This window comes from Otolemur garnettii, unplaced genomic scaffold (genome assembly GCF_000181295.1).
Source record: "Otolemur garnettii isolate 467f Iridium unplaced genomic scaffold, OtoGar3 scaffold00121, whole genome shotgun sequence".
NCBI lineage: Eukaryota > Metazoa > Chordata > Mammalia > Primates > Galagidae > Otolemur > Otolemur garnettii.
Genome location: NW_003852516.1, coordinates 4426725 through 4439072, shown reverse-complemented (window position 1 = coordinate 4439072; position 12348 = coordinate 4426725). Strand labels below are relative to the sequence as shown.

Here is a 12348-nt window from a genome sequence, read left to right as displayed (position 1 = left end):
TAATGCCTCTGTCTTTGGGTTCCCCAGGCCGGTGGCCTCAGTCTACATGTCACTTTCTAGATGCACGACAGGCGGTATAAAGGCTGAGGAAGCCCTCAGGTACAGAACGAGGTTTTGAGAAGTAATTTTATTAAATTGCTAATAGGCACCGAGGAACCGTTAGTTTCCATTCTAGGATTACACGATAAATAGAAACCATCCATGCCTTTACCTGCAATTTAGAAGTAAAATAGAAAAGCGCTCCCCAAGTTAAGCCACACGTAAATGATATGCTCAAATGCTACACTTCTGAGCTGACAGGGAAGGGATTATGTCAGAATGTGCTGGTGGGGAAGAAACCAGTGAGTGTGAACACACAGGCCTTGGCCAAACCATGGAAGACATGTAGGCGTGGATAAGGATGTAAGGAAAAGCTTGGGGGTTTTAAAGAGATGAATGATCGCCTTCGTTTTGGGAAGATTGAAGACGCAGAGGGGTGTGGAGGAAGAGACTCTGATTGGGAAACTCTTCCATCCCCCCCAGAGCTGTGGTGAAGCTCTTAGCTTCTAATTTCTCATCTGCTTCCTATACTGGGGGGGTTGTCTCTTGGCAGAATGGAATGTTCCCCACCAACTATTCACTTATCAAATTGCCTGTTTTTGATTCTGGAAACACTCTATAAAACAGGTTGACGTTATTCCCTCCTAAAAAAGCTGTAAGCCTGACACAATGTAGATGACAAGATTTCCTTGGCCTTTCTCTGCCGTGTTGCCACCTGCTGCTTGTCCTAACCACCGTTCCAGAATTAAGTAGAAGCAAAGCATGCTGGGAGCAGCAACTCTGGGGTTTGCTCTTCCCTCGGCCTAAATGCTCTCCCCTCTCCCTAAATGCTCTCCCCTCTCCCTTCTTTCACTTCTCTGCTCAAGTATCACCTCCTTCCTGACCTTCCTTCCCAGAGTATGACCTTTTCCTCTCCATCCTTTGATTCTGGCTTATTATTTTTCATTTTGTTTGGACACTGTCAGCCACGGTATTTCAGTTCCACCAAGGGACAGCCTGCGATGGTGGTGTTTTTCCACGGTGCCCAAAAATGTGCTGGCAAAATGTCAGTGCCCCCCAAACTTACTGGCTGAATAATCTACGCAGTGAAGGGGAGGGTGGTTCCCAAAGCATCTCCTGCCGCCTCTGCAGCGTCTAACCAGGTGTGTGTTCCAGACCACACCCCTTCCTGGCCAGGGCGTGTGCATCTACCTGAGAGCTAGATTGGCACATGGGTGGAGTAGGAGCCAGTTACAACAGTTTCTGTTCTACTTTCACAGATCCCAGTGTCCCTCTTAGCATCCCTTGAGTAATCTCGGAAAGATTTCATCCATTTAATGGGGACACATACTTCATTTGGGGATTGGGAGAATTAAAAATGAGTTTTGGGTCAGGGTTGGTGGCTCATGCTTGTAATCCCAGTACTTTTGGAGGCAGATGCAGAAGGATTGCTTGAGGCTAGGAGTTCAAGAGCAGCGTCAAGAGCAGGGCAACATAGCAAGACCCTGTTTCTACAAAGAGTAAATTAGCTGGGCATGGTGGTAAGCCCCTGTATCCCCAGCTACTCAGGAGGCTGAGACAGGAGGATCACTTGAGCCCGAAGTTTAAGGCTATAGTGAACTATAATGAAGCCACTGAGCTCTGGCCTGGGTGACAGAGGAGACCCTGTCTCTAAAAAAAGAAAAAAGTTTTCATTGGATGGCATCCCAGGTATAAAGGGATTGAAGTTCATTGTGTTCTACTAGGCAGGGAAGGACCTTCAGGCCCAAATTCATAAGCAGCTTGATGCAAAATCTCTTTCCATGTTGTCTGGAATATTTTTGTAGCAGAAAAACCAAGTTTACATTTTTATAAAGCAATTTTGGTTTTATGGGGCAAAAATAGTTTTAAGTCTCAGCAACCAAATCTTAATCCTCAGAGAGGAAATGTTTTTCATAGAAGACAGTGGGGAATCATTGGGCAAGGGAATAAAACTTGCAAAACACCGGTTTTGTTTTCTCCAAGACATGCCTAGCAATAGGTGGAATTATGATGCAGTGAGATTCCTTGGTTGCCAGAAACCCAGTATCAGAATGTTGTCTGCTGGGTGCTGACCCCGCAGGCTCCTAATTGTTGCCTCTTGAGGTGTTAGCTAAAAAGTGCCCTGTTGCCTTTTCTCTACCCCGCTCTGTTCCCCGGAGCAAGTCCCCAAACTCAGCTAGGTGGCAGGCACTCAACAGTCTGAATATGAGCCACCAGTGGGGAATTGAAATTTGAGAGAGGCAGAGAGACTCAGAGAAAGCTTTGCAACTTGATGTGTGGTCCATCAATTGCCAGAATTGGCATCTGCTGGGAGCTAGTTAGGAAAATCATTTTCAGGGCCTCACTCCAGACCTATAGAATCAGAATCTGCATTTGAAAAAGATCCCAGTGATAAAGGCTGCATATTAAAGTTTGGCTTCAAAAAGAGAAAAACAGTTGATTCCAGCACAAAGTAGCACAGAAAGTGAATCTGTACCATGGGGTCTACTGCTAATTAAACAGCATGTACAGCTGAACTGGCTCCATTGTACTATTACCAGTGCTTACAGAACCGAATGTCCCTACCTCCAAACAGCAGGTTTTAAAGATGACATTCAGTTTATTTAAAGGCACCCTTGTATCAACCACCCTTAAATCCAGCCCGGCTGGAGATTCAGTCTCCCCCTGGACCACAGAGCTGTCTTCCTGTGATTTTTTTTAGCACCACCGCTACAAAAGAGAAAGATTTCCATGCCCACATCAAGTGGAAACTGGTGCTTCTAGTTTTTTTCCCCCTGCTCAACAATAGACTTGGCTTTGCATAGAAAACAGCATGAACCCGAAAGCAATGCAATCAGATTAAAGTGGAGCCTTTTAGTAATCTTATGCTAAGAGGTGCAAAGATATGAGTGCTAGATTTCAGAAACTCCCTCCATAGCCAGGAAATTGTTAGTAAGGAAAGCTTAAACTCCCAAAGGTTGCACTGAAGACAGAAAAGCTTTTGTGGGTATATGGAAACTGTTGTTTTACAATTTTAATTATAAATAAAAGATACATACATCTGTACTTTAACCTGATGTGATTACTAGGTTCCATTTTGTACAAAATATTATATACAGTCCTTTGTGTCCACCATGAGGTATCTGAGAAATGGAATTAATAGCGTTAAGTCCTTCATTCTGCTTCTGGCTTCCGCAAAAGAAACTCTCGGAGTGACATCAATTTTCACACCAAAAATAAGTGAGTGAAAAAAGAGAAATCTTATTTATGCACAAAGAAACGTAGACGTGAGTTAATCAGGTTACTTCATTCCGTAAGAGCCCCTATTTCCTGGCGCTAAGTTTCTTTGAAGAGTCTCATTCAAACATAGCAAAAAATAGACTGGCCTCTTGAGTTTGTATGACACTGAGTTAAAACAGCAGGAAAAAACCACTGTATTGATGCCAGATCCTTCAGTATTTTAGAACGATGTTGGTTCAAGGTGTTAAATTGTTTCTGAGCCTCTGCTGGCTGATTCCAACTTTTTGTTGTTACTGTCTCTGGCCAACACGATGCAAACGGCACCCTTTGTACATCTTCAGCAGGAAATACGAAAAACTTATTACTCCGAGAGAGGACCCTGATCCCTCTGGAGAGGAAAACGAAACTCTATTGAGAAGAAAATCGAGCCCAGCCCGAACCAACCATCCAAGGAGTCTAGTCTGGCCACAAGAAAGGAAGATCGTCCTCCAAACTAGTCACAGCAAGGTGCCTCCAGGGTTTCAGCTCCAAGCCAGGCCCCCTCTGCGAGGGATGAGCCGTCCGTCGCCCAGCACTCCCGACGCGCAGGCCCCGGGAGGCGCCGTCTACAGGTCGGAGTCGCAGGGCAGAGACGCGGCTGGCTGGGAGTGGGCCGGCTGCCCCCGCTCCCCATCGAGCACGTCCAGCTGGTTGGTGTAGGTCTTGAGCGCTGGTCGCGGCATGGGGAAGCCGACCTTGGGCTTGGCCGCAGCTTCGGGCTGCGCGGGCCGCGGCCGGTGCTGGCCCTCGCTGTAGTACTTGATGGCGGGCGCGAGCGGGGGCTCCGGCCAGTTCACATAGACCGTGCTGATGCTGCTGCGGCGCTGGCCAACCCGCGGGGGCGCCTTGCGGCTACCGCTACAGCGCTCCTCGCACCAGGGCGCGAAGCTGAGCGCCAGCGAGAAGCCGCCCAGCAGTAGCAGGCAGCTGCCCAGGTAGCCCAGCACCAGGCTGTAGCTGACCTGTACCGTGACCGGGCTGGCCAGGGCGGGCAGGACGTCGCGATCCTGCAAGAAGTGGTTGTACCAGGACACCGGGATGAGGCTGAAGAGGCCGGCGGCGAAGAGCACGATGCCGGCCAGGCCAGCCAGGGGGAAGTGGGGCTCGTCCCTCCAGCAGCGCACGCCCAGCGTCGCCAGCAGCAGCCCCAGGGCCGTGGTGGCCAGCGACGTGACCATAAGGCCCCGCGCCACCAGCACCGGCTGGGCGGAGTAGTAGCCCAACTCGTCGGGCTGGCCGCACTCGCGCTCGCGGCTGCTCTGCTCGCGACATATGTCCCACAGGCCCTGGTACAGCACCACGTCCACCGGCTGGTCAAGGAAGCCCTTCACCGCCCTCCAGCCGGGCGCCAGCGTGCTGGTCAGGTTGAGCAGCAGCGCGCAGGGCGCCAGCACCATGCCCAGCGTCATCACCACCGGCGTCCGCATCCCGGGCCCTCCGCGCCGACCGGCGCGCGCCCCTCTCCGCCGCCGCCCGCGCCCCGCGCGACTCCGGCTCCGGCCCCGAAGTCCCGCGCGCGGCTCTGTCCCCGCCGCTCTTTATCTCACGCGCGGGACGTCCCTGTACCCACTCCTGCGTCCCGCCGCTCCGCCCTCCCGCCGGCCCTGATCGAAACCTGCCCCCGGGCGCGCCTGACCGAAACCGCGAGCCCGGGAGCTGGCGCGCAGAGGCGACCAAACCCGGCCGGGGGGAGGGACGCGAGGTGCGCGCAGGAAGCCGCGGGGCCACCTCCGCGCGGCAGGTGAGCTCAGGTTCCCAGAGGCGGGGACACCCCACCCCGCGACCCGTCCACGGCCGGAGCAAAGGTCGCCCCGCCCCTGACTCCCAGGTCGGCGGTGGGCGGGGAGGGAAGAGGCGGCACAGCTCAGACGACCGCGCCCGAACCGGTGGCAGCGAGGCTTCCCTGTTCCTCAGTGGGATCTCAGTTCCGAAAAGTTTTTGTCTGGCTCCTGCCCGTCGACCCTGCGGGTACGGCTTCTCCCTCCACTGCCGGCGGATCCCCGATGCCCCTGGGTTTGCTCTGTAACTTGCTGACACTTGAAGCGGAGTTGGGGGAGCGCAGAGCTCAGGTCTGATGGAGGCGCTCCAGGTGGACGTGCGGGAGCCCACCTAGTCCAGGAGCCCGTCCCCCAAACTGTCTTGTTTAATAAACCTAATTTACTTAATAAAAGCTCCACAGTCTGGACTGAATTTGACTCAAAAGAACCAAAGCAAGTGCGTTTCTGGGTTGAAGCGTTCCAAGAGGCTTTTCTTTGCTTTTTTTTTTTTTTTTTTTTTCAGCCTGTTAAAGACTTTCAAGAGGGGGGAGTGGGGAGGGGGGTTATCGGGGGTCCTTCCTGTTTAGCACACTTAGTAGGTTTATCTAATTCCGTAGGATCCAGTGGGCTTCCATCCTCTTTGGGCTATTTTACAACTTTATAATTTATAGAAAACCTGTAGTATTCCAAATGACTTTAGTCCATAGAAATGCAAATAAGTTTATCCAGTGGAATGTAACTGATTATTGCGCAGTTTGGCATTGATTTGGCAATTCATTTTAGCATTGCTCTTTGCCCATACGGTAGACCCTCCATAGCGGACCACCTCCCTCCACTGACACCTCCTTAAGTTGACCTACTTTTCTTGTCTTTTTTTTGGCCAGGGCCAGGTTTGAACCCACCACCTCCGGTATATGGGGCCAGCGCTCTACTCCTTTGAGGCACAGGCGCTGCCCAAGTTGACCTACTTTTCACAGACTGGACATGCACCACACATACCTGTCAATAGCAGTAGACCTAGTTCCTTACCTTGACCACCTCCGTATGTTGACCAGTGTGTTACAGTATCTTGAGTGGTCAACTTACAGAGGTTTTTCTGTACATGTGTGTTCCTTGCTTTTTTTTTTTTTTAAATTGAGACCAGGTCTTACCACGTTGCCCAGGCTGGACCCCAGCTGCTTCAGGAGAGGGATCCTCCTGTCTCAGCTTTCTGAGTAGCTGGGACTACAGGGAACCGTGCTCAGGGCTTCTTCAAATTTTCTTTTAAACTAGTTTTAGCATCTCACTGCTCTCCTTATTAAATAATGAGTTAAATAACATCATTCACCCTTGTCATTTTACCGTTGTGTGAGAATCATAATTTTTACCTATTTTTTCCTAAAAATTATCCTTTTCCTGACTTTTCAGTATCTTTACAGTGGAAATGCCTTGCCTTTATAATTGGTTAAAATTAAAACTATCCTTCAAAGTTAATTAAGCATAGGTTTGAAAGTAGTTTTGGACATTCCAGAGCAGACACTACCCGGGGGGGGGCAATGAGTACTCTAAAATTTTTCTTTTTGATTTAAAAAACACCATGGGAACATCCAGGTAAAGTTTATGGACTTCAGCATTCTTTGGTGTAGAGTTCCCTGGTATCAAACACAGTCACGCTGTTGTGCTGTCAGCACTAGTCCCCATCTCCAGGATGTTTTCATCTATCAAAATGGAACTCTACCCATGAAATAGTAACCCGCCTCTCTTCCCTTCCCCCAGACCCTAGCGACCATCTTTCTACTTCTCTGTCTTTATGACTTGGACTACTGTAGGTGCCTCATGTAGTTGGATCATACAGTATCTGTCCTTTTGTGACAGGTTATTTCACGTAGCGTCATGTCCTCCAGGCTCATCCATGCTGTGCCATGTGATAGAGTTCCCTTCCTTTTAAGGGCTGAGTAATATTCCATTACCTGGATATACCACATTTGCTTATCCAGTCATCTCTCAGTGAATGCTGAGATTGCTTGTACCTTCTGGCTATTGTGAATGTTGCTGCTGTGATGGTATACATCCTTTTGAACTTGTCTTATTTCATTTTTGGTGTGATGATTGGCCATTTTGCCATCATCTCTCTTATAGGTATCAGAAGGTGCCCTGTAATAGACTGCTGCTTCACAAAATGCTTTATAGGATTTGAATCCTCTTCCAAAATGAAGCCCAAGTATGATCCACCTGTGGAGAGGAGGGGGATTCTGTGTGTTCCTCCTCCTAAATCTCTCTCCAGTCCTGACCATTTTTTCTTCCCCTGTTCAGATCATTCTCTCATCTTTCTTCTTAGGCCAACACCCGCCTACCTGGTCTCCTACTCTTGGCTTTTCTCCCCCTTCCTGTTAACTACACACCCCTCACCACTGGCCTGCATTAACCCTCTACAGCCCAGCCCAGCCCTTCATTCCAGCATCCCCTCTCTCTCCTCTCCCTTCACCTCCTCACACCGTCCCCCCGTGATAATGGGATTTTCCCTCCTTTTCCTAAAGCATCCTGTTCCTTTTTGCTTCTAGACCCTTGCATTGACCCTTTCCTTTCCTAGTGCCCTGCCTAACACTTCCCAACTCCAATGTATCCTTTGGATCTTTGCTTAAATGCCATTTTCTCTGGGAGGGTTTCCAAATCCTCTAGATAAGGTTGTGTCCACTACCTCCCTTCTGTCCAGACACTTGTCACAGTTTCCTATCCTTGCATCATTTTGTTTGTAGCTTACCCGTCAGTTCTCTGAAGACAAGGACAATGTTTATCTTGTTCTGTCCCCCAAACTCACCATGGTGCCTGGCCCACCACAGCCACTCGATGGATCAAGGTTACAGGTTTCTGTCCTGTGTACAGATGAATGTCTGGCCAAAATGGACTGTTCTGAGCATCTCCGTAAGCAAGCTTGTTTGTCTGAATTCTTGTTTTTCCTCAGCATAAGAAACAATGAGATATGGGGTTGCTCCAGATACTTGAGACAAAGCTGTTTAGGACTGTGGGGGTCATTTTCTACGGCAATAAAGTGTGAGTGTGCTAAGTATAGCATCTGATTGCAGAGCTGACCTCTGTGCTCCCCGGGCTTCTGAATTCATCATGAGGCTGAGTGAGAGGTGAAGCAGGAATCACAGCAAGGCAGGAAGGAATTACCACTGGGATTAGCACCTGTCTGTGCAAACTGATTCCCGGGCCTTAATAGCTGTCTTTTCTGAAGAGGGGCCCTGTGGTAGTGTGAGTCAACTATGCCATCACAGATTTTGAAATTAATATTGGGCCCCTAGCAACCAATTCTGAAGGGACAATTCTAGTAGCCCTGTTAGCCTATAGGCTTCACCTCAGATACCACCCAGCCCGAAGTTGGAACCATCTGTGACAACTTTATCTTAGAAAGTCACATGATTGTAAGAGGGTCTTTACCTAACAAATGCAATCAGTGTAACCTGGTTTCTTGTACGCTCAATGAATCCCCAACAATAAAAAAAAAAAAAGAAAAGAAAAAAGAAAGTCACCTGACAATTTTGGCAGGTCAAGATGGTCCACTAGATCAGTCTGCTGTGCCAAACTAGACTCATTGTCCCTATTTTGGGCCCTGAACACTGCTGATGGTGATTCATGGTAAATCCAGTTCAGCGGGTTATAGAATAAAAATTAAACAATGATCTTTCTCTGTTTTTAAATAGCACTGAAACAACCCAAACTGAACAAAGCCCCTCCAATGAATAACACTTGACAATCAATTTAAAGTAGCCCAGTCAACTCAGTATCTAATTTTTTTAATAGAGTTTATCACCCACCAAATATTGATATGGTCCCCCCCCCCCATTGCATCGCATTCTAAGTTCCAGAGATGAGCAGATTGCTGGTCTCACGTGTGGCTATTTCTCTTGGAATAGTGCCTCATTCCTAGAGGCACTCAAATATTTGTTAAATAAGTGAAAGAAGTTTTGTAAAAATTCTACATGGCAACACAAAAGGAGAGGAAAGCAGACACCATTTTTGAAAAATTGTAGTAAACACACCTACAACGTACTTGGTGACCATTTTAGAGTGTATGGTTCAGAGGTGCTAAGTTGATTCGCCTTATTATACAACCAAGCCCCAGAATCTCTTTTCATCTTGCAAAAACTGAAAACTAGATCCTTTAATCAGCTCTTCATGCTTCCGTCCCCCAAGCCGGTGGCAGCCACCGTTCTAGTTTCTGTCTCTTTGAATTTGGCTACACTAGGTTCCTTATATAAATAGAATTGTACAATATTCATCTTTTTGTGACTGGTTTATCTCACTTATCATGGCATCTTCAAGCTCCACCCACGTTGTAGCCTATGTCAGAATTCCCTTCCTTTTTAAGGCTGAATAATATCCAATTGTCTGTAGAGACCACAGTTTGTTGCTCAGTCATCTGTCAGTGGCAGCCTTGCTTCCATCTTTTAGCTATTGCAAATAACCTCGCTGTGATTTTACTCTGTCTTATTTAATCTTCTGCGTGGTGATTGGCCATTTAAAGCAGGCCTCAGTTTGCCATCCCTCTCATGTGTATCCAAAGGCATCATATGGTCCTATGCTATTAAATAAAAAGAGCTTCCATTTTGTCTTCTAGAGGCTTCCAACCTTCTGGGCTTAGCACCCCAATGGCTCCCTTCACAAAGCAGGAAGGGTGGGGCTGGGGCTGCTTTCAGGAATCCGCTTCTACCTCTGTCTCACCTTCTTGCTTCTTTTCAACCCTGGCCATCCACGTTTCCTTTGAGGCAAACATATTTACCATGCTACACTATGTAAACATTTAAAACTTATTTTTTTATTTTTGCGGTGTTGTACCCACTACTTACCGTATATGGGGCTGGCGCCCTGCTCCTTGAGCCACAGGCGCCGCCCCACGTTTACAACTTTTTGATTCCAAAATTGGATTGAAAAAATGAGAATAAGTCTTTTTTCAATGTATGTGGTAGAAAAGAGGTTAATGTTTCCTATGTATTGGACAAATCCGTAAGAAGAGTTAGCATCTGTCAGAAGTGGGCAAAGAATACGCACCATCACAGAAAAAATAAACATCTAAGTATAAATCAAAGAACCCGCTTATTTACATAAACGCAAAGTAGAACAAGGAGACACCATTTTTCTTAAGTTGGACGAGTTAACGGGAAAAGCATGTACTTGGTTTTGGTCAGAGTTGGGGGAATGTCACTACTGGAGGTAAAGTAAACAGCACATTCATTTTAGAGGTGATGGCTGTCATTTGTCATTAAAAACCTCAAATATGTGCCTTTCCTTTGACTTCAATTAACCTCTTAGGTATTTGCCAAGGAAGTAAACAGAATATGTAGAAAGATTTAGCATAAGGAAATTCACCATAGTAGCCTTTATAATGAGCAGGTTAAAAACAGTATGCAGCTGGGTGCGGTGGCTCACACCTGTAATCCTAGTACCCTGGGAGGCTGAGGCAGGCGGATTGCTTGAGCTCACCAGTTCAAGACCAGCCTAAGCAAGAGTGAAATCCTGTCTTTAAAAACTAGCTGGGCACTGTGGTGGGTGCCTATAGTCCCAGCTACTTGGGAAGCTGAGGCAAGAAGATCACTTGAGCCCAAGAGTTTGAGGTTGCTGTGAGCTGTGATGTCACTCCAATCTACTAAGGGTGACAAAGTGAGACTCTGTCTCAAAAAAAAAAAAAAAATAGAATGGCAGTATGAAACCAATTAAATTTTAAAAAAGAATATATCTGCATAGAAAAAATATTAAAAGGAGACATACCCAAATGTTAGCTGTGGTTGTACTGCAGTGGTGGGACTTAGAATTGACATTCATTTTCTTTGACCCTTTACACATTTTCTCGCCTCAGAGTTTTAAAAATATGAAAAAGATAATTTTAAAAAGTCCATGGCCAGTGAAGTTTGTCCATTTCTCAAATTTTGAAGTGAAATCACACATTCTTATGATACAAAGTTTTCTTTCGTAATTTTGAATGTATGCTCTTTTATGACCATAAACAGGCTTAGTCTTATGTGAAAAGCAGAAGAACTGAATTCTACTTAGATGTATTTTTTTTTTTTTTTTTGGCTGGGGCTGGGTTTGAACCCGCCACCTCCAGCATATGGGGCCGGCGCCCTGCTCCTTTGAGCCACAGGCGCTGCCCTACTTTGATATAATTTTTAGTCAAGCCACTTGCAGAAATGCATGTATGCTGACTGATGTGCATATGTGGTACATTCCGGGAAGAAAATCGAGTAGTATAGTTCCATATTTCTAATGACTTTTCACATGTATGCATGATATAAAATACTCTTTATATAAGAGCAAATAGAAATGGCGGAATTCAACATATGAATCAGTCATGAGGATCACAGTTCAGATTTAACATTGACTTTGAACTTGAAGAATAATATATTTGGCACATGGGCTGTAGACTGGTAAGCAAAATAACCATCAGAAATCCTTCTGATTTCTTTACACAGTTTCTTCTATTGAAAGTCATTTTTGGTATCGTGTTTGTAGTCCTGGTGAGCACAGCCTACTTAGCAATATTAAGAAACAACATAATTTCTCTCTTTGTTCCTGGAACTCTGAATACCTTTTCCTGTGGTTGCTAAGCAGAAAAAACAATTCTATGAATGACTAAACGTTCTGTTTACAATGTTATGCTATGAGAATTCTGAATGTGAGTGAGAAAGGCATTGAACCTAGTAACACAGGCAAAAATTATATGTTGCTAGCTCATAAACTTCAAATAGGAAGCTTAAATTAGATTAAAGGGAAAATTTTAGCCTGAAGATATCAGATAACACTATAATGGCTTTAAAGGGAACACTACTGCTCCATCCCCTCGGTATTTATTGTTTGGGGGAAGTAAAAGCTAGTAAATTTAACAAGCAGTTTTGAGTGATGGATCTTACTGACTCGGAAATGAAAAGAAAGTATAAAAACCAGTGTCTCCCTCCTTATTTTGGGGACCTGATCATGTTCCCTCTCTGAACAATAATAGGGGCTCACACCTGTGAGTGGCAAGGGGTGGTTCATCTTCTACCAATTTACTGCCGAGTGTTGAAAAGTGTAGAACCGTGCTGGGAAGTTCTTTATCTTGCCTTGATGGTGTCGTCAGCTACGTTTTTCACCCAGACAAAAATGGTGTAGAATTCACTGGAACAACCATGAGAAAGGCAGGAGCTACTGGTCATTGACATCCACATGCTGATTTCAGAAGTCCATCTCATAGACGTACAGAAAGGCATATTGCTCGCTTTATAATTAGTGTAAGAGTTGTTTACATTTTAGTAGACATAAAGTTAATGTCATAGAGACA

At 46.2% G+C, this 12348-nt stretch overlaps 1 protein-coding gene across 1 annotated transcript; it reads right to left on the bottom strand.

Annotated features, from left to right (window-relative positions):
- Positions 1-3863: 3863 nt before the first annotated feature.
- On the bottom strand, positions 3864-4724 carry CLDN23 (claudin 23). Its single transcript, XM_003797680.1, has one exon. It carries the CDS (start codon positions 4722-4724, stop codon positions 3864-3866), a length of 861 nt encoding a protein of 286 aa, XP_003797728.1.
- Positions 4725-12348: the final 7624 nt, after the last annotated feature.

Bases quoted from the DNA above. Each gene is read 5' to 3' on its own strand.
- CLDN23 (XM_003797680.1), bottom strand. From the start codon at position 4,724: ATGCGGACGCCGGTGGTGATGACGCTGGGCATGGTGCTGGCGCCCTGC.